The 27947-nt window shown below is 36.7% G+C and overlaps 2 protein-coding genes across 2 annotated transcripts in view; one reads left to right on the top strand and one right to left on the bottom strand.

Annotated features, from left to right (window-relative positions):
• Nucleotides 1-38: 38 nt before the first annotated feature.
• Nucleotides 39-2759, bottom strand: LOC126812565 (cytochrome P450 1A1). Its single transcript, XM_050539025.2, has one exon. The coding sequence runs from the start codon at nucleotides 2472-2474 to the stop codon at nucleotides 954-956; it is 1521 nt and encodes a 506-aa protein (XP_050394982.1). The 5' UTR covers nucleotides 2475-2759; the 3' UTR covers nucleotides 39-953.
• Nucleotides 2760-11010: 8251 nt separating this feature from the next.
• LOC126809561 (cadherin-23) overlaps nucleotides 11011-27947 on the top strand; it is a 31494-nt gene continuing 14557 nt past the window's right edge. Inside the window, exons 1-17 of the mRNA XM_056098509.1 lie at nucleotides 11011-11070; nucleotides 15571-15655; nucleotides 16747-16824; nucleotides 17794-17972; nucleotides 18807-18860; nucleotides 20295-20384; nucleotides 20741-20827; nucleotides 21200-21310; nucleotides 21572-21700; nucleotides 22002-22080; nucleotides 22293-22414; nucleotides 22722-22928; nucleotides 23994-24164; nucleotides 25041-25277; nucleotides 25885-26424; nucleotides 26942-27130; nucleotides 27523-27748. Of these exons, the coding sequence (XP_055954484.1) occupies nucleotides 15598-15655; nucleotides 16747-16824; nucleotides 17794-17972; nucleotides 18807-18860; nucleotides 20295-20384; nucleotides 20741-20827; nucleotides 21200-21310; nucleotides 21572-21700; nucleotides 22002-22080; nucleotides 22293-22414; nucleotides 22722-22928; nucleotides 23994-24164; nucleotides 25041-25277; nucleotides 25885-26424; nucleotides 26942-27130; nucleotides 27523-27748 (2557 nt within the window). The 5' untranslated portion in view covers nucleotides 11011-11070; nucleotides 15571-15597. The remainder of the gene's footprint in view (nucleotides 11071-15570; nucleotides 15656-16746; nucleotides 16825-17793; nucleotides 17973-18806; nucleotides 18861-20294; nucleotides 20385-20740; nucleotides 20828-21199; nucleotides 21311-21571; nucleotides 21701-22001; nucleotides 22081-22292; nucleotides 22415-22721; nucleotides 22929-23993; nucleotides 24165-25040; nucleotides 25278-25884; nucleotides 26425-26941; nucleotides 27131-27522; nucleotides 27749-27947) is intronic.

The following is a 27947-nucleotide window of genomic DNA, read 5'->3' as shown; positions in this document are numbered from 1 at the left end:
GTTTATATTCAGTTACAAGTAATATATACATAGAAAATATATATATATATATAAATTGCTAAAGAAAATTTACACGAGATGCAATAAGCAGGCGGGGATGTAGGGTAAGGGGATGCAGAGGTGCGCCCAGTCCACTTTCTATTGACAATTGTTGGGGAATGTCTTCACTACCATATGAACGTACCTTGTGTATAACCGGAGGGGGGGGGCTGTGTATATAAATATTAATAACACTGCTTACAATATTATCTTTTTATTGGCCTCTGGTGGATCAACACGGGCTCACTAACCAGGAGGTCCCGGGTACGATCTCAGTGCTGCAGTGAATAATTCTTCGCAACCTGGAAGTTTGACTATATTCATATACCAGCTTTGAACGACCTGCTAGTGCACAAGAATCCTCAATTTTCGTACTAATGGGTTTCCAATATACATTGTTTTAGAATCTTAAAAGGTACAAACATCGTATCAAGCTTCAAAATGGAAGAGTAAATTTAACTGACTGGCTCTGCTCTATTGTCTTTCTATAATTTGTTAGCAATATTAAGTTATTTTACTCATTGGTGAAAAATAGCTACGTCACTGACACCATTCCGACAGAATAAAAGCATCAAACGAAAATAAGAGTGTCACAAATTGCATGTTCTAATGGAACATGTAACAAATTCACTTTTTAAGTCAAATTTCTCAGAAAAGATTCCATTTTTTACTTTGCAGATATTTGGTTCGCGCAGACAATAAGCTATTTTATGCTATGGATGTTAATACTTAACATTTGAGCTAACCATACGAGAATCTAGTTGACACTATTTTGATGGCACGTCAACCGATGTTCTCTTAAATAACTACGTTCAGTATTATTTATTTAGTTCAATATATATTCATTTAATATCAAACTATGCCGTTATATTAGAGTTCGCATATCCGATCCAAAATTTTTTTTAATATTAATCTTAATCACGAATTGAAGCACACGTTTCGTAGTAAGCTGGTACTCGGGCCAAACCAAAAATACTATCAAACGTATATTGCTTGACATTAGTCGGTTTGGTGAATTTACAATTTTGAAATATGCCCGTCAAAAACAAGAATATTTCCATCCGAGCTAAGAATTCACCCAAACACTTTCTTCGTCCCATAGAAAACACATTAAATCGCTCAGTGATAGCTTGATCCAATTGTCCTTCGCTATCGAGGAATCGGTCCGGCCGGAAATTGAAGGGATCTCCCCATATGTCCTTGTCGTGACTGATAGAGTACATGTTAGGAATAATGATGGTTCCTTCCCTAATGGTGTACCCACTTAGTTCCGTATCTTTTGTAGCAGCATGGGGAATGGCCAATGGTGCTATGTTTGAAAACCTTAAAACTTCATGTATGGTTGCCATGCAGTAAGGCATTTTGGCTTTATCTTGTAGTCTTGGTGGTCGCTTTCCGAGTACGTTGTCAATCTCTGCGTGGACAACTTCTTGGGCTTTAGGATAAGCTGTTAAAAGCAATATCGCCCAGTTCAAGACAGTGGACACAGTTTCAAATCCAGCTCCCATGATGTCATCAATTGTTGAATAAATTCTTTCTCTACTCAGGGTTGAGTTAGGATCAGCTTCGTGTTCATTGGCTGCAGCAATGATGCCATCGGACAAGTGCCTAATATTTGAAGGAGAAAAACTTTCCAGATTTTCTTCGATCTTTTTGTTCCTGATGGCTTTGAAGCCAGTGACAAGTTCAACAAACTTGGTAACTTTCCACGGCATAATAAACCGCATCCAAGGCATCACATCAACTGGATTTCCGGTTCCTACAAATTCTGAAAACTCGCTCGAACTAAGTATGAAATCTCTAAAGTATGAATCCTCTTCTCGGATATTAGTGTGCTTACCATAACAAATTTGAAATATGACGCTACCAACGCTGGAATAAATTATGTCCTTCGGGTAAAAGGGTTGGCCCTTCAGTTGTGCAAATTCTGTTAATGCGATCTTAGCTTCAAAATCTACTATATCTTCAATAGGATTTTTACGAGCACTGGCAAATTCAAGTAATTTGTTTGCAGCCATCTTTTTATGAGTAATTGTACGTTCATCAAAGACCCCAAAGCTCATGGTTTCTACACCCAAAATAGTATTTGAGTAGAACTGTGGTCTTCCAGAAAAATCATCGCCCCTGCCGACAAAAGCTTCCTTTATAAGATCCTTACCATTAATAACAACAGCCGGAAAACTGCCCATTTTCACACTAAAAATGTCACCATACTTTTCTCGAAGTTTAGAAAAAGTAAGATATGGATGGGTTCCGAAGAATGGTAAATATCCGAGCAAAGGTACACCTGAAGGTCCAGGCGGTTGATTATCTCTTTTAACAAAATCCATTATAACTTTAGCCCCGATCAGTGCAGAAAAGAAAGTAATCAGGGTGGCCTGGATCCTGGTATTAGGATCCACAAAATATGTTGACAACTCCTGAATCATTGACATTGTACCGCCAGTAAGTCCAATGGAATAAACACTAAATGATTTGATATTTGTCAGCTGCGCTCAAACACAAACAATCTTACTTATAATATAAGTATGCGTCTATAAAACACTAGTCCCTTACTTATAAAATAAGTATATATTAGTCTATAAAACACTAGTCCCTTGTCGGTCGCAGAATAGGGTTTTATATAAGCGATATTGTAAACAAGTATCAGTTACAAGCAATGTCCATCCAGCACATATTTTGCACACTTTCAATATCCACTACCTGCTATTCTCATTTGAGGCCCCCTTACGTTATTTACTGAACTCCACTGACTTTGTCAAGAGGATAATTCTAAAAATAGACGCATTATGAAATCTGTACACACAGTTTTTGACCTAGATGTATATCATGTCTCGTTGCTGATAGGGGTTAGTTTGTCATAAACTCAGTCGATACATTTTCCAGGTACAGGAAAGCATAGCGTGCAATTATGTGCCCAGGTTAAATTGAAGGCCATGTGACCACCCGTCCACCTCAGTTTGTACATGTACATATGTATATAATACAATGTACATATAGAATGCCATAAGTACAGAGGCCAGCTTATACATTCAGCGCATTGCAGAGTGGCCTACAGCCTCAAATATGTGTGCTAATTAAACAGTGCCCGAATAAGACGCATGAGGGCCCTGGCCAGTATGGCGGTATACTAGATTAAAAATTCTAAAATACTATCGTCCTGTAACTTCTATCCATTCAATTTCTAACTTCTACTCATGTAATTTCTAAATTAAGACAATGTATAATCCAACTTCTTATTTGTTCAGTGTAAATTTTAATTCTGTTTCATCTTGTTTCTATTAAGACGAAACATGTCTACTTCATTTTCGTTTTACATGTTAAGCATGAATGTCGAACAAATTTAGAATTTTGATACTTCTACCTGGCAACCATCATTATGACGTACGTCGTTTGGTAACCAACGTGTGCTCAATTTGGCGATTAAGCACCTGATCGGGACCTTTATGTTGATACAAACTCCGGTTTCCTCCTACTGCTAAAGACCCCTACGCACAAGCGAAATACTGAAATAAAATTTAACAATTTGTTAGTCCCGAAATGACCTAGTTTGTGTCGAGTGAACGTTAAACCCCATCTGTCTCGCCAAAATATACCCCGGACCTCGGTTTTTCGTATACCATCCGAACGACTAGACAGCTCTCCTTGTCAGGCCCTCCGCCACTATGACAAGGAGAAAACCACGCCGGAAAATCAAAATTTCAAATAAAAGTCTCCAAAAATCCTTCACTTATCTTCAAAAAAAAAAAAAAAAAAAAAATTAACAAATGTTGTTTAACTTATATTATGTGAAATAATATTTGCAAACCATATCACGTTCGATGTTGTTTTAAATTTTAGCATCGATGTCCCGTTTGTATGTAACAAGCAGTAGGGTCGTCTGTCTAGCCTCGTGGGTTATATCCGGGTACCCCGGTTTCCTCCCACTGCTAAAGACCTCTACGCGCAAGCGAATTAATGAAGTAAAATTGACCGTATGTTAGTCCCGCTTAAATCTTACACCATGTATTGTGCTCCTCGGGCTAACATATATTTGTTCTTGTATTTCTTTCATTTTGAATGCAAACTTCATCTCTTTCTAGAAGATTTCCCTTTTTCATTCCACTGAAAACGACTAAAATCACCCCCCCCCCCTACCCCACATTTTTAAAAATGCGTTTTGAGTGATTTAATGCCACAGTGCTGACATTTAAAATAACAGAATGTTTGACATTTCAAGGAATTTTATCACTTTTGTAACGAGTCAAACATATATAGTATTAGCATTCTGGTGCACTTCAGGCCAAGGAGGCTAGGGCGTAAATATAAATATGGCCAACGAAACAGTTTTTGCTGGATTTTATGGACTAAGACTAGTAATTATTTCCCCTTATTTCATGATGGGTAATGCGAGTCATAAATGGACAATTTTTCCCTTAATTTTTTTATCCCCCCTTCCTGCATTTTTTGGTTGACTTTTTGGTCTAGAATTGGAGAAAAGGGATCAAATTTGCAATTTCATAGCAGTTTTGGGTAATACTGATGATATTACAGCGGGGGGATAGGGGGTGTAAAGTGTCTTTCTGCAGAGCAATCATTGTGACGGAAGTGAGATTTTCACCCCAGTCAACTTTAAATCCGCGTAGCAAAAAATCTAAATGGTCAACCCCCTACAAAATTATGATGAGGAGATTGCCAAATGTTGTCCCCATTGTGCCTATAAAGATTGGAACCAACGGAATGTTGAGAAAATAGCTACAGCCTGTGATGTTACAGCCATTTAACATTGAAGTCAATGGGCAAATAATTGCTAGTCTGAGTCCTTATTATGTTGAAGTATGTTTCTGTTATCGTTTGGAGGCAGATCACCATTAAATTTTACCATCTTATTACCCACAAATTGTAGTTCGTCTATTTAAAGTAATTCTCTCTCTGTCTCTTTTTTCTCCCCTTTTGCATGCCCATTATTGATTTTTGGGTCTAGAATGGATGAAGGGGGTTTGAATTAACATTTTCTGCCAGGTTTTGGTAAATATTCATGATTTTGAGGCGGAAGGATAACGGGGTTATCAGGTTGGCGACGGTGATATGTACGGCAACTATAGTTATATGTTTTTAGTATGCTTCTTCAAGTTTGTGTATCTCAAAATTTTAGTGGTCAACCTAATACAAATTTTAGTGCAAAGACATGACCATTTGTTCCTCTGTCTGTAGTAAAAAGCATTCAGCCCAACGAAAATTTGAGGAAAAGTTGGAGGTGGGCAAAGAGGCCAGAATTAACATTTAAGTCAATGGGATAATTAATGGTGGTCTGCCTCCGTTTGACCGAGCAAGAGTTATTCCCCTTATTCCTGTAGCTGATATTTATCCAATCGGCATTTATAAAGCCCCAAAAATGACAACCTTCGTGAAATAATGCTACTTCGTAAGATCCAGGTATGTCACCCAAGAAATAATATTTATGGAGTATAAATTCCATTACCGTTATTGATTTAAAGTGGTGGAGACTACGTGAAAAGTGTCAGGAATACTTATCCTCGCCTTAAAAAACAGACGTGACTTGGTGTATGGGAACCAATGCTGAAAAAATGCGTTCGGTTTCATTTCTAGTAATCTGTCGATTTTGTAAATTTTACGCATATAACTGTAATATCCGCTTTAAATACTTTAATATAACAAGACACCCATTGCTAAAAGCTTGTCATTACTGTATTATCAGTTTGAAGACTGGCTAAATGATCACAATGACAAGATTGGACATTTTGTCCCATTACTAATTGAAATAACACATGGGATGAACTCAATTTAACACTTTAGTTTCATTTAATTCGAAGAGATTTAGTTCATTTGAATGGACTTTGATTCTTTCAATATCTTTGCGAACGACCTGAACAATTTCTGGCTAGGTCCATGGGCAGATCATTACTCGGAGTCTAGTTCCATGAAGCTCTGGCGTTCTAAGACTTTAGAAGTGGTGTTTAATGAATTAAAGATCAATGGCTTGTAGACATATGAATATCGCCAAACACTGATAAAACATTGAAAAATAAAAACCAAATAAATTATACTTTGCCTTTAACTGGAATATGAAAAGGGACCTCAATCATATGCATGCGTTCGACACACTCTATTCTGTTGAGACTGAGGTCGTAGAACATTGTAAGTGAGGTACCATTTACTTGAAATTAAAGTGTTTTGTTTTCTGAATACCTTGCAAAATTGTCAATATTCCCAACTGAATTCTTCAATTATAAAAAGACCCCAAACCGCTCTCCCGCGGGACTATTTTGTGGGGTTCTTGTAATATCCTGTATAAGCGCTGCTATCTGAAATTTCTCAGAAGAGGGGGAGTGCTTGATCGTGAAAATAAATCTGCCGGGTAGAGGTGTGGGTAGGACTGCCACTGCCTTTATGATTAAACTTAAAGTCGGCCTGGACGACGGTCTGAAAACTAGCAGATTATTGTTTGCCATATGTTCTAAAGAGGACTGCAATCCGTGTAGCCGGCAAGTCTTTATGGCTTTATGAATGGTCTAACATTGACGGCTTGAAAGCGAAGAATTGATTATGACCAAGATAAGACCACAGTAATATAGTTTACAAAGAAATTTCTGTACGGCAATATTGTAGTATGATAATATTGACGGTGTAATGGTACAGCAGTCAATCACGGATCTTCTTTAAATAACTAGAGACATATTGAGGAATTATCTAAATTCCCTTATAACCACTATCAACGACGTCAGAACCACGCTTCCAGGTCAACATGAACGATTTTGGAAATAAAGGGGCTAAAACATAAAAAGGTTTGCCAAGTATTTTAATTTGAAACCTTAGTGCGATTACATGAACAATGAATCCTAGAAAAGAGGAGTATTGCCAAGCACAAAGCAAATTTTCGGGCAAATAGCCTCAGCCACCCCAAATCCAACAGAGATTGGCTCCCTACGCCTATGCTTTCCGAACTTTTCAAGGATTACCGAAGAACCAGAGTCGAAATTCTTGTTTTCAAAAATTGTTCGCATACTATAAGAGCTGATTTACTGTTGGATCTTTATTCATTTTTACGTAAAATATATCTAGATGTAATTGCCAAAACAAAACGAGACGAGAAACTTTTGTTACAGGGGTATATTTCTTTAGCATTTCCTAGTTTCATATAATTATTGGAGACACGCTGTTGACATAATTTGATATTCGTTTGTATTAAAATGGTTGATGTTACAGTATCGTGGTAATGCTATAAATTGCATTGCATCAAACGCTTAATTAATTGAAATCTCTGGGTATTTATCTTCTACCCTATTCACAAACTCTTACTATATTATGTGTATAGTCTATTGATAAAGTCAGAATAGGAATTGAAACATGTAAACAACTGGAAGTGGTTAGTGGTTCGTATTATTCATGGGAATTTTCTATAGTCTTGGAACAGTATATAAATGACCCAGCTTCATTCATTTCTTCTACCATAAAAATATATCTAAAAATGGCAAAAAAGTTGGAACTGGAGCCCCCAACATCTACTGTACTACATGCCCTGGTTTGCATATTTTCCTTTTTCAAAATGAAATGAAATGAAATGGGGTTTAACGTCCCGCCGTTCTGCTCCGAACTGGGCAAATGAAGACGGGCACACGCCATACAGTGTGCTATAGAGGGAAATTGGACCCAGACAGCGACACTGCGGCCTACTCTTATATCGAATTCCAACTGTCACAGGATCTTTTTTTTTTACGTGTACATCAATGTGTACACATGACCTCGGTTTTTCGTCCCATCCGAACGACTAGACAGCTGTAGTTGTCAGGCGCTCCGCCCTGCATCACTAACAAGGGGGTGCCACGCCGTAAAATCTGAATGAGGCCACCGTGCCCCCCCCCCCCCCCACTTGTTCAAACTCAAATAATACCCAAATCTCCTAACCCGTATAGTTAAAATACAATATCCTTTGGGTCTTTATTGGTGATATATACTATTAAAAAAAAGTAGGGGATATTTGATTTTGGGGGCATAATACTAAAATATGCAAATGACTACGAAAAAAGTCACTATAGAACCTAACAGAAGAAACATTTCCAGTTACATGTGACGCCCAAACGCACCAATAGCTACCGCATGGAATGCAGGTGATGCTTGGGATCATCATGGGGGTCCAACCCAAGATTTGCACGACTCTGACTTTGAATGTTACAGTCATTGTGGCATTGAATTCCAGGGTGGAAACATCAGTTTAATTGTTTTAGTGACCAGAAAACAAATTTTGATATGCGTCGGCTTACCCAAAATGAAAGGTTACGTGCCCTTGGCATGCTACAGATCGGCACAACACAGGCGGTTGTGGCGCGGACGATGAATGTTTCTCAGTCTGTCATAAGCAGGCTATGGTCCAGATACCGTGATACACAATCTGTACAGGACAGACCACGCTCAGGTCGACCAAGGGCGACAACTCAAGCCCAGGATCGATTTATCCGTACCTTGGCCTTGAGAAATCGTGTCATCACAGCAAATCAGATCAGCGCTCGACTTCAAACAGACACTGGTGTGAGAGTGAGTGGCCAGACGATTCGGAATCGACTGCATAGGGGTCACCTTCGCGCCCGACGTCCTCGCGTGATCCCTTGTTTGAGAGATCATCACATTCAGGCAAGACGTCGTTGGTGTAGGGATCGTCAACACTGGGATAATCGACGCTGGAGCAATGTGATGTTTTCAGATGAGTCAAGGTTCACTGTTGATTTTTTGGACAGACGTAGGAGGATGTGGCGTCGTCGAAACGAGCGCTTCCAAGACGTTAACGTCATCAGACATGATCGATTTGGGGGTGGTTCTGTTATGGTGTGGGGAGGCATCACTGTTGCTGGAAGAACGGCTTTACATGTTGTTGCAGGGCGTGTTACAGGCCAGTACTACCGGGACAACATCTTGGCAGTCCATGTTGTGCCGTTCGCACGACGTCATGGCCGCCGTTTCATCTTCCAGGATGACAACGCAAGATGTCACAGGGCCAGGATCGTTACAGGTTACCTCCAACAACAGAACATCACCACATTACCTTGGCCAGCACTGAGTCCCGACCTCTCCCCCATCGAGCATGTCTGGGACATGCTTGGACAGAGGTTACGTCAACGTCAACAACGTCCTGCCAATGTCCAAGAACTTGCTGCTGCGTTGCAACAGGAATGGGACAATCTGGACCAAAATGACCTTAGACGTCTCATTAGGAGTATGCCACGTCGGATCAATGCTTGTTTGGCAAACAGAGGAGGATTTACCCGTTACTGACTTGGTTGTGATGCTGTGGTAACTTTGCTGTTTGACCCCGGGTATCATTTTACCCTTATAATGGTCAGTCTGTGCCTTACTTAGTCTAACGATCATTTGGAATAAATCGATGAATGTGAACTTCATTTCATTTTGTCATTTGTTTCTTCGTCAGTTTCATTAGGTGACTTTAATAACACTTAAAAATCAAATATCCCCTACTTTTTTTGAATAGTATATTATTTTTATTTTACTGCATTAAACACTATATAGCGACAAGCAGTTGAAGTTTATTCAAAACAGCCATGTATCTTACCTCGTATCTTATACGGCGTGTGTAATTATTTTCATATTTTATTGAACAGACAATAACGTGTTATATTCCAAAAACACAGCGATTTAACAACTTATAAAACAATACAACCCGAAATGAATTTCGAAACGTATTTGTGTATTGTAGCAAGATATTGACAATAGGATCTTAAGCCGTTATAAATATTTTATGTACGGGAAATATGTCTTGTAATGTATACAGACTGAGTCAATAAGTAAACACAGTAACATATAGGGGGTCATCCGTCTTCATAGCAAGGTTTGATCGTAAGAGATCGTGTCTGCGCATTAGGACAGTCATTGCGTTTATTACTCTAAAGTGGGGGTATAAAACAAATTTATCTATATCTCAACAAGCTGATTAGTACCGAATAGAATATGTAATCAGCTAATATATATTTGTTCATATTTATTGTGCTATTTGTCTGGGTGTGGCGTGAATACCTAATAAATCTATATCTTTCTAGGCTTGTTAGTTGGACGTGTGAGTACTTTTTAATATTTTTTGTGGCCTATCTATATATAATTATTAGCAATGATAAATTGTCTAGAGGAACACTGTTTAATTCATACTCTAATGATCTCTTTGGTTATTCGCAATGTTTCAGCCTTACATACATTATTTCCTGGGAGTGTGATTGTGTGATTGGTTACCGAATGTTCTACCGTGTGCACCCTGGATCATTAGGGGTGTATCTATGCACGTCATGGGTTCTTTCCATAACAAGGAGTAGGGTACTCGGGTTTCCTCCCAATTCTAAAGACTCCTATAAGCAAGCCATGACAATGTCCTAGTCCCAAGATGACCCGGTTGAGTGGATATTACGCAATCCTTGCTAATCGATATTTATTGATATGGTTAAATTATAGACATTGATTTGTATTAAATGCCCTCCAGAGAGATATTATTTCTTGGGCTTGGTAGGGGAAGTCAGAGTCCATCGTTGATATTACATTACAAAATGTAGGCCTCTAAACTATAATTCAATATTCGATCAGTTTTGGGAGTAATAACGAAGGACCAGTGTGTATTATTCTTGCGTATTTTAAAACATTACACCACATATTGACTAATCGAATTTGATATAGTCGCATATTATAGAGAGCTTCTAAAATTTACATCATTGACGTGTATTATTAAACAATAAATTATATTGAAAGGCATTTAAGTTGATATTGAAATATCCGTATATAACCCATACAAATCAAATCTGATAGACATGATATTTATGTTCTTATTAAATTATTATATAGCTATAAGATTATCTATTTATTCCCCTTAACCTAGATTGTAAAACGTTACCTGAGTCACGTCTGACAAGAATATAACATGTATAGGTTGCCGGGTTGTTATCAGTGCAGGGTTAAAATGGCGGAAACCAGTGTTTTAAACTGAATTCCCGAAATTAAAACTGTATTGTATTCATTGAAAGGAATAACACATTTTTTCTGGTAAGTTGTTTTGAGATTTTGCTGTCTATTAACATTACGTTTAAAAAGATCACATTGTTCTCCTACCAAAACACTACATAAAATCCTTTCTTAATATTTCGTATCTAAAAAGCATGATAACAGTGTGCTTCCTTGTTGTTGTTTCACGGTATTAAAAAATGAGTATCAAGTGGGTTTGTGGTTGAAATATTAAAAATCTTAGCTTTATTGATTTATGCTGAATTTGAATTTAATCTTCTTTTTAGCTAATTTTATAGATATTTCCCGAATAGTATTTTAATGATGGGTTCTGGCGCGGATTTGCTCGCATCAATGAACTGAAATGTCAGGAAATTTAGGCCCAGTCCTAAAATATAAAAGCTTAATTACGTATTATACGTTGCTATCTGAATTTTTTTCTCGCCTACGGCGCTCGATTGCATAATAGCATCAGTCTTCCTCCACTCCTCTGTGGTCTTATACTATTTCATCGCTACCATATTCACGGTTATAGCGAACCGCCAAGTTAGTAGTACCACTAGTGCGTGGAGCGACAAACTGTACAAATTTTCTGGCAACTCTCACAAAACGGGCGGAATTGACACACAGATCTCAAGATTCTGTCCCATTGACTCCCATTTTGATTCCCATTACTAATCCCCTCGCTCACTAGAATTTGCTCCCAGCAAATTTTCAACATGAGCAGTCTTTGTACTTTTGTTTTAAAGACGGACACGTGAAGTTCCAGTCCGATATTTTAATACTATCGGTATGACCAGGTACATGAACAGACAGAATAATTTAATATACAGTTATTTACGTCATCCGATATCTATATATATATACTATTCAAAAAAAGTAGGGGATATTTGATTTTTAAGTGTTATTAAAGTCACCTAATGAAACTGACGAAGAAACAAATGACAAAATGAAATGAAGTTCACATTCATCGATTTATTCCAAATGATCGTTAGACTAAGTAAGGCACAGACTGACCATTATAAGGGTAAAATGATACCCGGGGTCAAACAGCAAAGTTACCACAGCATCACAACCAAGTCAGTAACGGGTAAATCCTCCTCTGTTTGCCAAACAAGCATTGATCCGACGTGGCATACTCCTAATGAGACGTCTAAGGTCATTTTGGTCCAGATTGTCCCATTCCTGTTGCAACGCAGCAGCAAGTTCTTGGACATTGGCAGGACGTTGTTGACGTTGACGTAACCTCTATCCAAGCATGTCCCAGACATGCTCGATGGGGGAGAGGTCGGGACTCAGTGCTGGCCAAGGTAATGTGGTGATGTTCTGTTGTTGGAGGTAACCTGTAACGATCCTGGCCCTGTGACATCTTGCGTTGTCATCCTGGAAGATGAAACGGCGGCCATGACGTCGTGCGAACGGCACAACATGGACTGCCAAGATGTTGTCCCGGTAGTACTGGCCTGTAACACGCCCTGCAACAACATGTAAAGCCGTTCTTCCAGCAACAGTGATGCCTCCGCACACCATAACAGAACCACCCCCAAATCGATCATGTCTGATGACGTTAACGTCTTGGAAGCGCTCGTTTCGACGACGCCACACCCTCCTACGTCACATTGCTCCAGCGTCGATTATCCCAGTGTTGACGATCCCTACACCAACGACGTCTTGCCTGAATGTGATGATCTCTCAAACAAGGGATCACGCGAGGACGTCGGGCGCGAAGGTGACCCCTATGCAGTCGATTCCGAATCGTCTGGCCACTCACTCTCACACCAGTGTCTGTTTGAAGACGAGCGCTGATCTGATTTGCTGTGATGACACGATTTCTCAAGGCCAAGGTACGGATAAATCGATCCTGGGCTTGAGTTGTCGCCCTTGGTCGACCTGAGCGTGGTCTGTCCTGTACAGATTGTGTATCACGGTATCTGGACCATAGCCTGCTTATGACAGACTGAGAAACATTCATCGTCCGCGCCACAACCGCCTGTGTTGTGCCGATCTGTAGCATGCCAAGGGCACGTAAGCTTTCATTTTGGGTAAGCCGACGCATATCAAAATTTGTTTTCTGGTCACTAAAACAATTAAACTGATGTTTCCACCATGGAATTCAATGCCACAATGACTGTAACATTCAAAGTCAGAGTCGTGCAAATCTTGGGTTGGACCCCCATGATGATCCCAAGCATCACCTGCATTCCATGCGGTAGCTATTGGTGCGTTTGGGCGTCACATGTAACTGGAAATGTTTCTTCTGTTAGGTTCTATAGTGACTTTTTTCGTAGTCATTTGCATATTTTAGTATTATGCCCCCAAAATCAAATATCCCCTACTTTTTTTGAATAGTATATTTAATTATTCAAAACATTAATTGTGTGTGTGCATTCCATGCGGTAGCTATTGGTGCGTTTGGGCGTCACATGTAACTGGAAATGTTTCTTCTGTTAGGTTCTATAGTGACTTTTTTCGTAGTCATTTGCATATTTTAGTATTATGCCCCCAAAATCAAATATCCCCTACTTTTTTTGAATAGTATATTTGTGACTGTCGTTTGTCTGTCTGTTTTTCTGTCTGTCTGTCTGTTCGGGGTTGGCAGCTACACTAGGTCTTCCCCGACTCTGAAATTTGGGGTATAGGGGTAGCTCGGACCGGGGAGTAACATAGGCCAGGTGGCGTTAGTCTACCACTTCCGGTTTCGGAGTTATGACCCCCCGAGCGAAGCCGGTCTGTTCGGGGTTGGCGGCTACACTAGGTCTGCCCCGAGTCTGAAATTTGGGGTATAGGGGTAGCTCCGACAGGGGAGTAACATAGGCCAGGTGGCGTTAGTCTACCACTTCCGGTTTCGGAGTTATGACCCCCGAGCGAAGTCTGTCTGTTCGGGGTTGGCGCCTACATCTGCCCCGAGTCTGAAATTTGGGGTATAGGGGTAACTCCGACTGGGGAGTAACATAGTCCAGGTGACGTTAGTCTACCACTTCCGGTTTCGGAGTTATGACCCCCGAGCGAAGTCTGTTCGGGGTTGGAGGCTACATCTGCCCCGAGTCTGAAATTTGGGGTATAGGGGTAGCTCGGACCGGGAAGTAACATAGGCCAGGTGGCGTTAGTCTACCACTTCCGGTTTCGGCGTTATGACCCCCGAGCGAAGCCGGGTATCTTGCTAGTCATAAAATATTTCGATTTCTTATATTTTGAACGAGCCATAAACTTTATTTACTCGGTACGTATCAAGGTACATTGTAGATTTATGGTTTAATTTTTTTTTTCAAAATAGGGGGCTAAAGTTGATACTGTCAAAAGAAAAGAGAAGAGCGTCAAAACATCCAGAGCATTCGGTTAAAACTATTGATGACTGTCATATATGAGGCAGAGTATGCGTACTTTTTCTAGAACAATTGTTATCCTACTAATTACAATTTGAGCAGTTCTCACTTGTCGAATGTTTATGAATAGTATTTTCAAAGTTTACACAAATGTACATCCAAAGAGTTATGACCGTTGACTAACATCACATAGTACTCACTCTATATAAATGCCTTCTTAACCAATTTACACAATATTTGTATCGTGATCTTTATTTACAGAACAGGTCCCGGGTCCCAAAACCATGTGTACGCAAACTATATATAATTCAATAACCTCTGTCCATCCAACCGCCCGTGTGTTGTTCACGTTTGTTGTTAGCTTATTAAAGATTTTTATATTCATATCTTGTTTTGAAATTGTTATAGTGTCCTCTTTTACCTTTAAAAGAAAATCTTTCTACGTTTTCCCAATAATCTCTCCCTGGTGTATGCCCCCATAATACTAAATCTTGTTAGCTCTTAAGGTCGGGCTAATATGGGTTGTCTAGTTCAATGAAAGGACAAACTTTGATTGAGTTTCAATGGATTTGGATAATCACATTTAGAAGTATTACACATTTCTGGAGTTCAAAATGAGAGGTATTTGTTTGTATATCTCTATGAAATATTAATTTGTTTTTCTACCATACAATAAATAAACTTCAATTATATTTAGATGAATCGGTTTATTTATGGTTTTGATCAGACCTCAGTGATAATAAGACACCGAAAACCATAATAAAAGGACGCCACAAACTTTTACCTTCTAAAGGGCAGGTGAAGATGAAACCTCAAACTCTTTGGCAATATGAAGTCGAAACGATAGAGAAGTGACACATTTGTTAGTTTGGATTGGTCAAAGGAATTAACCCTTGTTTAATCAATCGCTTTTGCTTTGTTTCGTCAGGTGAAGGGTATCCCCCAGAATTCTGGTGAAGCGCTATATTCTCTATCATTCAGTTTGATATTGTACGTTGAAGACAAGGCGGTTCTGGGTGACCGTGACTGGTCAAGTCCTAATGAACTGTGCATTTGCTTGTTTAAAGTCTCAGGTCCATCTGTTAATCAGAGTGCCACGAAACGCCTGAACGAAATTTGAACTATTCAACAATGGGAGAAAATGCTAGTTTTTTTAATCAAGAGATGTAGTGTTCTGTATGTATAAATGTTTATAATGACTTCTGTTATATATTTGCAGACCCAAGGAAGAAACTTTCAAAACAACATGGGTTATCAGACATATATATTTTCATTTTTCGTCACAGCTTGCTTTATCTCTCAAGGTAATTGTTAAGATCATAATTAGTTAACAGGACAGTATATCTACACCCAAGTATGCTTACAAAAATAACCAAAAATTATTATATTGCGATGGAATATTCGTTTTACTTCTCAGATCTTTTATTTTATTTATTCTGGTTATAAGAGATATAAAAGTCATCGTTATCAAGTATTGCTATTATTATAACAGATAATAAAGTAGAGATATAATATTATTTATGACTATGACTTGATTCCCCCTAACATACGTGTTTTCGTGACAATAAAATATCTGAAAAGAATATTAGTCACAACCTGAAATTTTGAATAAACACTAAAACTATTCCAGTGTGCAATATAATTTGTATGTGCAGTATTTATTTTAGTATTGATCAAAAGCAGTAATGTGTAGTCTACGTTGCAGGGTATTTTCTTGCGTTGGAGTGTTGATTGTCTTAAATCCATAAACGTTTTTTTTAGAAATTTTGCTTTACATTGACTAAGTCTTTAAAACTGTAATTAATAGTTGACATTTCGATGGTCATCTACTCGACATGGAAAGGCAAATATTTAAAGGGGCATTTTAATAGATTAGATAAAGAGCTGACAGTTAGAAAATAAATAATGAAAGCAGAATATGCTGAAAATTTCAGTCAAATTGCTTCACTCTGAACCGAGATATTAGTGATTCGATTTAAGGCTAGCGTCGATCGTCATTACTACCGTTGGTACGATAATAAACAAAGTCTCGATTATCCGTTTTTGCGTTAAATCATCCGGGGTCATAAAAGGTATTCAAATCATGTGTATTTAGTTCTATGTTCAAATTCACTAAATATCGCAGGCTAACGCTGGCATCGAGAGTTGATTGTGGTCTTGATAAGCTAATTAATGTCTAATTAATAATTTAGATAACATTTCATGCCTAAAGAAAGACCTGCAATAGACAGATTTACCTCTTGCATAATGCATGTTTAATAGTACATATGTGGGTTAAATATACAAGGGTAACAGTTACGGATATATTGTGGGAAAGTGTCCGAGAGAAATTGTCTTAAGAAATGTTGGGATGGTATATAAATACTCGCTACACAATTACTTTTATTTTAAACAGTTCTATCACAGAATGTGCCGAGATTAACAGTGACGCCATCTGGTGGGTTTATGCAGATACCAGAAGGAAATTATACAGGTAATTATTACATCTATATATCGTGTTTCCTGTATACAAATATTAATACATCCTATCTGTATACATATTTATACGTAGTTTATACATACCGGTATTACTTTTATTAATATCGTTTTGTTTTGTTTTTTGGGGTTTTGTTTCGTTCTGTGGATTATGAAGTTTAATATTGATATATTTGGTCTTAGAGGAGACTTCCTGAAGCATTTTCAGTTGGGAAAGATTGGTACTGTTGGGAAGCCGCGATTCGGCAGGTTGCGATGAAGCTCATTGGTTAGCCTCTGTCACAAAGCAACGAACAGAGCAACTCATGCACACCGAACTGACTACTGTTACTCCAACCAAAACGTTCCTTCACTTCCAATGTTACCGAAACAACGCCAGCTGTAGGATGTAGCTGTACTGAACACAAACTTTACTGTATCGGTAGTCTAACATACGTTAGAATGCTCTACGTATATACATAACGTATTGATCACTACGTCGTTACACGCGCAAAATTTTGAACGTCCTAAAATATTTCTAGACCCAAGTGTGACTCTGCGTACCCCTTCGAACCACCGACGAATAATACTTATAACAAACGTGTCACGGACGGATGACAACTTACATTAATTTACACCCAAATGTACACGTTAGCTGTATTCGCAACAGCGTGACTGGGACTTTAAAACTGTAACATGTTTGTAATGGATTTCATATATGATACTCCTTCCTGCTATAAATGGCGTGCGTGAGTTGAAAATGGGCCTTCATTTGAAATATTCTGTTGATATGGGAAGCTCTATATTAATTTAAATTTGATCCATAGGATCGATGGTAAAATACTGCATCCGAAAATAATATATATTTTAGTTCTAAATCTGATCTTTTTATACATTTATTGAATAGTTCTTACTTTATACCAGGGACAGTCGTAGGAAGTCTTACAGCCAAAGACTTATTTATTGAATAGTTCTTACTTTATACCAGGGGAAGTCGTAGGAATTCTTACAGCCAAAGACCCGGATGATAAAGAATCTTTAACTATAGAAATAGATCATACTGATGCATCTGGCAGTCTGGTTCAGTTATCACCACCAGCTGATTGTGGCCCGGATTCGTGTGTAACAGTTAATATTACAGTAAATGCTACTTTAGATAGAGACTATGTTCGTATACCAATATATTGTTATTAACTAATTACAAACAAAACAAAGGGGCTTTAACCAGGACTAGAACGAGGGAAATGAATTAGGGAGCTCGTTTTTTTTGTGAGATTTGCCCAACTTTTAGGCTTTAGATTCATTTTAAGCGGATTGCATTTTCGATATCTTTTAAGATATACATTAACCGATCATGGGCCCTTGTTTGTTCGATCTTGTTACTACATGTAATATATTGTGTTTGTAAAATGTCAGTGAACTATCAGACAGCAAATAGATATACACTAAAATAAAAATATATTTTAATACATGTCGTGACCGCTTGAAAATTCATCTTAACATTCGGAATCTTCTCTAGCAGGCTGTCGTTCATCACCGGAACAGTGAAAGAATTAAACTATTTTGTTGGGACCATTTTTATAGAAGGTCGAGTTTATCAGCCGCAGATATGACAGTGAATCTTCGTGGTGTGCAATTTAAACCGTTTCCTCGACAATGCATTAAATACTGTAACCCCACCTCACCCCAAATTGGGAAATAATTGAATGTTACAATTTTGAATTCGTATTTAGTTAGAACCAATCTTACAGAACGTCTGGTTTATCAGCCGAACATGTGACGCTGAATCTTCGTGTGGAATTTACTCCGTTTCCCCGACCATGCATTAAATACTGTAACCCCCACCTCCCCCCAAATTGGGCAATGATTGAATGTTACATTTTTTAATTCGTATTTCAAATTGCCCAATCGCAGGGCACAAATACTCACCAAAATTATTATCAATGTACATGTACTAGCTCAAGGCTATTTACTAAAACTGCACCGTATTATGTTATACAGGAACCATCTCAAAGACCTCTGTATTTTAAAGTCACAGATAAAGATGGTAATGTTGTAAGTATACTTCTACGTAAATCCGTGCTTTATAGGTTTTGGTTTCTTCATTAGGTTAAGATGACGAGAATACAATTACAGAATACAATCCTAAGAATAGGGAAACACCACATTTTTTTTTAAGAAACCGAACTTTCACTAATTGACTTTTCTGATAATTCATCATTGAACGAACTAGCAGGGGATGTGGTCGATTGGTTTAATGCGCGCGCTTTAGATAATGAAATCTGTTATTGTGTCAAATGGCGCGGTTTTGATTCCCCTCCTGTACATGATATGGATTGTAGCTAAAGACTACGAACCAATAAAAAAAACAGTTTACAAACCAGTCTTACTAATGAAATCGCCTTCGTTTCGCCTTCGTTTTTATAAGGGTAGATAACCATATGTCCATTTATTGAATGATTTATGTAAATAATGTACATATTTCTAATTGTATTATCAAAATCTGTAGTATGTGTTGTTGATTTTAAATATGTAAAACATCTATATGTTTGACTTATGTTATTATTATTGCTATTTGTTCTTTGTCTGTCTGAAATGTTTCATTTTGTTATGTTTAGTATTAATCTTGTCTACGACATCACCTTTGGTGGAAGTGAACGTAACACTCCAGGAACGAACGAAAGAACCTACATTATTATTATACCTTATTATTATACATTATTGTCATTATATCCGGTGATATTTCTAAGCGCTTAACAAATGGCACATCAAAGTTTGTAATAATATTTAAACAAGTGTGTTTTTAACTCCGATTTAAATTTAACAGAAGTTGAACTTTCTCTAATTGTTCTTGGTAGCTTATTCCACGTATGGGCACCATTTATAGGGAAAGATAATTTTCCGCTGAATCTCGTGTAAACACCTGTTCGATCTTCATTAATATGTTATATAATAATTGTAATTCGTTGATAATAAATACGCATTTAGTATAATTTGGACTTCTAGCTAATTCCAAACCTTGTCTCTTGAAGGAGAGCATTTGCGTTTTGCTTACTTTACCCGATGACAGTGACTTCCCATTGCCATTTTCCTTTTCAATTAACGATTTATGGGATTGGTCGATAAATATAGCACAATCATCCAGGGCAAGTAACTTGAAAACGTGTTCCTCCCATAAATTAGCCCAGGGGTTAGTGGAGTAGAACGGAATGAGACTATTGGGGATACCGAGGATGATGAACAGCGTAACCATTTTCGTTATGTAGAGTTACTTCCCATATAACAAACTCAACCTTTTTCAAATAGCCAACCCCTAAACTGTAATATATAATATTTACGGTAGTTTGTGTGACTAATTATATTATTATCTCCATCATGATGTTGAAATTTAATTACGCACTCGTAATATAAAGCAAAGGCTTCATATCGGGTTTAGATTTCAGGTGCCATTTTAATGAATATGAATTTAATTTTTTTGATTTTTTCCAGGATCAATTAAGAACCAGTTTACTGATAACAGATGTGAATGATTGTAAACCAGAATTTAAAAACCAACCTTACCAATTAACCGTCCCGGAGGTATTTGTTACTAAACTGAAATAATAGCTTTTGATATGAAGGTTTTTTTGCAGTAAATTATCAATTCGTTCGAAATTGGACTAACCTGTTTAACGTAGACCTGAACTTCCTTCAAAAATCTTCGATCTAAAAGAACAGAAACGTTAAGTTAAAATTGCATTACGTGAGATTAAAAATCGTCCAAATGACGATCAAAGACTTCAAGGGACAATAGACACCTATGAGTTTAAACCTACTATGGATGTCTTGGTAACGACTCAAAGCCATACAAATATTATCCTGTGGCGAGATAGTCAGAGTAAGAACACATTCTAAAATCAGAAATAAGCATTGATAGATTAACACCTTTGTTTCAGAATGAACCTATTGGAACATCTTTATTGAGAATAAGTGCGTCTGATCCAGATATAGGCAATGGGGGCGTCATCAAACTCAGATTGGAGGTACATATTTTGTATTGTATAATAATTAACGCACATAAGAACTAACTAGAAACATCGTCAAAATCTGCTGAAATTCAGTGAACAGTAAAAACTACTAGTTTGATTCCGTAAAACGTTTAGTTTAAACTTATTTTACATGATGCAAACGTTTAACAATAACACAGTACCATCTTTAATATTTGTTCCAATGAGCTTTCAGTAATTATCTTCTCCATGTCTTTAAATGAGAGTTCTGTTTCACAGAATACACCTCCCTGTCCACGCCCCTTTACTTATTCTCTTCACTCAAATCTCTAGCATATATATAATATAAATAATCTATAACACTCAATATATTTATTAACTTTGTATTGTAAATCATTCATTTTACAGGATCCCCTGAATATTGGAAATCCGTTTTCATTAAAGGGTGTTGATCTGTTCCTAACTAAAGCTTTAAATTATTCAATCAACACATTTTATCAGCTGGAAGTCCATGCTATGGTAAGAACACAATTACTCCTTCTTAGATATTCATCGATATTAGATAACGCCTTTTGCACAACTGAGATACCAGATTCACCAAAGGTTACGGTCTTCTTGCCAACTTAACCCCAGTACAGCAGATCGGATTATCAAATAAACATGTGCACATTGTTAGGTTATCGTTGTATTTAAACACATATATAGATTTTGTAATTATTTATTTTATTATAGGATAATGCATTTCCATTTACACATTTGTAATCATTTATTTCATTATAGGATAATGCAGATCCATATAATAATGCTACCCCGGCTAATTTAATTGTAAATATTGAAGATGTCCAGAATAGTCCACCATACTTCATCTATCAACCTTACATTGGGTCCATTCCTGAAAATACAGAAACGGTAAGTTATTTAAACACAAGATAAATATTAAATTACTCTAATAGTTAAAATTTACAAAAAAAGCACACCCTCTTCCTCCTTTTCGTCGAAATGCTCTATTAGATCAAATATATTTCTAATAGTTTGTCCGACCGCAGTTTATAATCTCAGATAAGTAGTGTTTTTGTCTCAGATGAGCCAAAAAACAGTTGAATTTGAAAACAGAGACCCAACTCTTCTCTTATTGCATAATTAATCTAATTAAATATGATGATATTAGAATAACATAATTAATTTTAATTTGATATGAAATCTTTTTAAGGGATACCATATTCTTACCGTACATGCTTTAGATGGAGACAGAGGTGTTCCCAATTCTATAGAATATTTCTTTGTCGAAGGTAATAATATATTAGTTTCACAGTACTTTTTATTATTCTAATGACCCCGTCCTTCGTCAGGGGCAAAATGTCGACTTTTTTGTCTCTATAATATTACATTAATTCTTTCATATTTTACGAGCACTAGTGTAATATTTATAACCATTCTAATTGGGTCCAACTTTATATTGTGTATACCGCTAACGATATTTTGTTGCTTTTTTTGCAATTAGGAGGAGCAGAACATAACTTTACAATAAATAGTACATCAGGAACGATATCTGTAGCAGGACTGTTAGACGCAGATGATGAAGACGTCCAACAGAATGGAGGTCTCTTTAGACTCACTGTAAATGTAAGCGAAATCATTGTACAGATTTCAGGAATCAGTAGTTTAGTTACCATTATTATCGAAATAGAGAAATAAACAATCGCAAACCACATTTAATACTTGTAACAGATTTGTTAAAAGCTTGACTTCCAGTGTGTCAAAATCAATTGAATTTTTCTCTGACACCAGGGTGTTCATTTACACAGGGCTTAGACCACTTACTAGTATTAATATAAATCGTGATTATGATGATAATATTAAATGTTTTGACTGATAAATCTTTACCTTGTTCAACATTAGCTAATAAGCTTATAATTTGTTATATTTTAAGGCGAGTGAGATTATTCCAGCTGGACAGAATAATACTGGTATAACCTGGTCTACTACATCTGTTTCAATAACAGTAACAGATATAAATGATAACAGACCAGTATTCACCAAACCTGTATATCATGCCAGTGTAGCAGAAAATTCCCCAAAGGGTATTCCATTGACAATGGAAAATGGTGAATTGATAGAAGTCTTTGATATAGATCAGGTAGACTATTTAATCTATTCTTCATGTACCGTGCGAAAGTACATATTCAATACATATTATGCATTTTCTGTGGCCCTTTGGTCCCATTCCCACTGGACAGAAACGACCCCAGTTGGGAAAATCTGGGAGGAACGAAACTAGGCAACATAAACCATAACAGTACTGTTGAATTTCGCTCTATGGAATTCATGAACAAAATTTTTATTTACAATGCCATTTGAGTATTAGGTAAGTTAACATTTCTGCCATAGCATGCTGCCCTTATTCTCAAAGCCTGTGGAATACTCTTAATGGCATCTTGATTAAAAATAGAATATACAGTAATCTCCTTCTGTCATACATTTTGGATATTACAATTTACATGACGATGTTATCAAATTTGAAAACAAATTCCAGTTAGAATTCATCAATTATGTAATCCTGACGACGAAATACTTCATCTTCAAATTAAAATGCACGAACATTATAAGGCTTACATAAGAAACAAGCTTGAACTTGAACTATCTGCAAATCCTAATGTTAGTTCGAAATTGCAATATGATGTATCGTAACTCTGATTCCTTGATCTTACCCGGTACAGTGTATACTATATTATTTAAGCCGGTGAATTATATCCTTATGTTAATCCATGTACTTTTGTAAATTGATTTCATGTATTATTTAGCCAATAAACTTTAAAAAAAAAAGAAAGAAAAAAAAAGTGAACATTACTACAACTCAAATTATCAAGCTATCCCAGAAATCTCACTTGGACTTATGGTACTGGTGGTTTTTTTTTATATGTGCCAACATTTCATTTTATTGACGTCACATGTATCTGTTGGTTTACTTATACACATGTGTGTCCTGTCTGGTGGGTATGTTTTCGCTATGGGGCCATGTTGACATTGGGGTAGGTCGGACGAATTTGTTGGGTGGCCTGAAAAACCCCAGTCTGTAGTTACCCTAGTCTGTGGCTTTTACTGTCCGTTTAAAATCAAAGAATTTAGTGAGAAATTGTGATAACATATTCTTGACTATTTACAGACTTTCGCCATATGTAAAGGTATAAATATATTATTACAGGTTCCCAACAATAGATTTAATCTGTCTATCAATACAGATAATCATCTGTCGTCTGCTTTTGATACAATACCTTCCCAATTTACAACCATATACGGCAGGTCAACTATCATTCTAAATGTCAACAATACAGAATTTTTAGATTATGAAACTAGAACCAACATAACAATTCAGGTAAGGTGTACATTGGTAAACTATATTGTTCATTTCAGCTAGTTAATTTCATCATTAGAAACTCAAAGAGGCATTATGCGAGAGCAAAATTTACTTGTTGACGGGACGTGTTTCTGGCTTCAAATGTTATGTGAATTATTATTCACATGCCAAGCCTATGTCAAACCCATCACTTAGATATTGAGTTGATTAGACAAAGCCTACCCCATCTGCGTTAATTTCCGATAAAAAGACTGACAATCGAGGCTTCGTTGGTTATCATTACAATGTACTGTGGTCACCGTTCCTATCTGTAAATTTTGGCGAATTCTTGTCAAAACTTCAATCAATGGTTCATAACATCGCTCAACATCAAGACATTTGACTGAAATTTTCATTATATTCTTTTTCCATTTTCTATTTTTTTAACTATACTAGCAAAAATGGCCATCTCTTTCTCTAAATCTTCGAGAATTTATATTAAAAGAGATTATAAGCAGCAACCTATTGTTTAGTTATATTCAGACATCTTACTGTAAATCACGACTACAAATCACCAATATTAAAGGATTTGCGAATATTATTTGATTTTTCTTCCCTCTTGTTGTGTTTGTAAACAGGTACTATACAATATAAACATGTGACTGGTCTCCGTTATTTACTTTATTTACATTTAAGATATTCCCTGTTTAGGATGTTTGTATTTACCAAACTGGTGTCCAAGCTTATCTTTAGCACCATATTCACTTGATATTAAGTTAAAATTGAATACCAAAAAAATTGTTTCTCCTAAAGATATTCGTGTTGGTATATGCTATCTTGCAGTTCATCTTATCCTAAACAATATATTCACATTGTTTTATGTTAAAATTAAATCCAACAAATTTTGATTCATAGCTGAAAGCAACAGAAAATGCAACATATGAATCCGAAACGAAAATAATAGTTTCTATCCTGGATGTCAATGACAACTCACCAATATTTGATGAATATCAACGTACTACGTTTATGGTTCACGAAAACGTTAATAGTGGAACATTCGTTGGCATGATGAAAGCCACAGATATGGAATCGGGTGTTATTTACAGCCTTGATGGAGATGAGGATAATGTATTTTCTATTGATGCTAATAATGTAATTACTATTATTAATTATTATTAAACATTAAGATAGTATTATCACCAAATAAAATTTGGATTTAGATGTTTGACTGTTCAGCGTACCACTACTTATAAATAGAGGAAGGAAAAGGGGTGATGCAACCGTTTGTTCAAAATATACTATAGCCCTTTAATGTCATACTCTTACAAAAATATCAACAATTTTAATCAAAAAAGCAAATAATATCCAAATGTACATTCTGGCGTTGTGGACTATATCCCACAGAAAAGACAAAGGAAAACAACGGGCTTTAACGTTCCGTTAGTACAACACCTCGGTCATGTGTGCAACGCTAAAAAAGGGCGGGGGTGGGCATCAATATTTTGGTTGGTATATTCAGGCTGGATACTTTGTATTGTCTATGGTGTTAATTAATCACTTAAATGCATTTAGACACATATTTACCAACCGTATTTTTATATATGATACTGAAACTCTATGAATATGTCATACACCCATAAACCTAGAATGATTTGAGGACTATATATGTTTAGGGCCCTATAAACCTAGAATGATTTGAGAACTATATTTGTTTAGGTCACTATAAACCTAGAATGATCTGGGGACTATATATTTTTAGGGCACTATAACTGTGAATGGATCCCTTGATAGAGAGACAAGAAGCTCTTATACAATATTTGTAATAGCCACAGATCAACCAGAGGATGAAAATCAGCAGAGAGCAACTCGGATAAAGATAACCATTGACATATTAGATATAAATGACAACGCTCCGGAGTTTACACAACTGCCGTCCAGAAGGGATATCCCTGAAGATTCTCAAAATGGGACAGAACTATTAACAGTGCGAGCTACGGACAGAGACAATGGAACCAATCAGGAAATAGTCTATTCCTTGACTGACAATGGTAACATAACCGGATTCTCCATAAATCCCGATTCCGGATCCATAACGATAAGTGGTTCACTGGTTGGTATGGTTGGGTCCAGGTATCTAACAGTAATGGCGAAAGATAAAGGGATACCACCTTTGAATAGTACAGCACACATCAACCTTTTTGTTTTGGATGTAAATCTACATAGACCTATATTCTACAAACCATCCCACAGAGATTACAATCTATCAGCTGGTATTTTACCTAGTGTTGATGTAATGGAGGTACGTTTTGTCGTCTATTGTAATTATCTATAATCCACCAACTAACATTTGTACACGTACTTGTCTATGTATGGTATGTGGGTAAGTTCAAAACACCGACAGTCCAACAAACAGTTGTTTATGATAGCTGTATGGTGTACATATTTGCATCAAATGAAATTGTTCTTCAATTGCACGAAATTTAGATCACCTGTCTTCCTTAAATCAGAGGCATTTGGCTGCTAGAAACTATACCCCCTAGATGGTGCGACCTGTTGTTGTTTCAGTTTTTTGATTCAAATGAGACCCCCGAATAAATTAATACTTGGCTTAAAGGGTGAATAGATTTTAAAAGAATCTTGAGTCATCAGTTTCCATATTCGTCATTAACAATATGCGTGATTTCCATATCCGAGATACATACATTTAAAGGTTTACAATCAGTTATATTCGGTGGATGGTTTGAAAGAAAGTATTTACATAAATAGTGACGTATTAACTTAGAATTTAATATGTTATCTCATGTATCTTTTAACAGGAGCAACCAGTTGAATCAAATGTTTTTTCATTGTATGCCAATGATTCCGATTCTGGTCAAAATGGAGAAATACTGTACTCCATACTTCCTGATAATTCTGATGATTGGCAGAAATTTAGAGTTGATCGGTTAACTGGACATTTAACAAATCTTGTTAGTTTGGATCGAGAAGTTAAAGAGAATTATACGGTATTTATCTGGATAATTTTTGTTTTGTTGCTATAAAAATGGTTTTATTTGTTAACGTAACATGGAATGTTAGTCGTCTGTCAGACCAAGAGGTAAAGGAAAAGATAAGTATAGTTTAGTCCTTGACTGGTTTACACGTTGCTTTACTTACTCATAAACTGCAAATCAATGTATAATAAATACAACTTTCAATAAATGAAGACTTTAGAGAAGGTTGGTATGGAGTGGTGCTAAATTAAGGTCTTTAAACCAGGACGGGATACAGTAAATCTAATTCTTGTTAATTGAGACCTAAATTGCAATTACAAGTACTGTATGTGATATCTCCCTGGTAGATAATGTTATTATAATAGTAAGAGTATATTGGTTATTGTGTTTATTTACATTAATAGATTGTATTGACAGCCGAGGACCAGGGTTTACCGTCGTTAGAGACATCTATAACATTACAAATAGTACTCTTAGATATAGATGATAATCCACCAAGCTTCGAAAATGAAAACAGGGACAAGCCATTCCATTTAAGTGTAGACGAAGAAAGTCGTGACGAAGAGATAGGCCAGATCTTTTTAGCCACGGATAAGGATGCCACACCCATCGTTTGCTATTATATTATAGGTATAGTATTTTATTGTACGGCTTATTAAATATGTCTGAACAGGTGCAGATTGATGTTCATATATTAAACCGATTACACTAGACCCAAGTCAGTTCACTTATACGTACATGACCATAATATAAATAGGGGCGCAATATTTAGCCCCAGCTAAATGTTTGTTAAAGATATTTTGCATGTTACAAGCGCTGGTGCCCGCGA

This window comes from Patella vulgata, chromosome 2, assembly GCF_932274485.2.
Source record: "Patella vulgata chromosome 2, xgPatVulg1.2, whole genome shotgun sequence".
Lineage (NCBI taxonomy): Eukaryota > Metazoa > Mollusca > Gastropoda > Patellidae > Patella > Patella vulgata.
The sequence above is the reverse complement of the archived record's forward strand: the minus strand, read 5'-3'. Positions and strand labels throughout refer to the sequence as shown.

Coding starts and splice junctions, on each gene's coding strand:
- LOC126812565 (XM_050539025.2), bottom strand. CDS start 2,474: ATGTCAATGATTCAGGAGTTGTCAACATATTTTGTGGATCCTAATACC.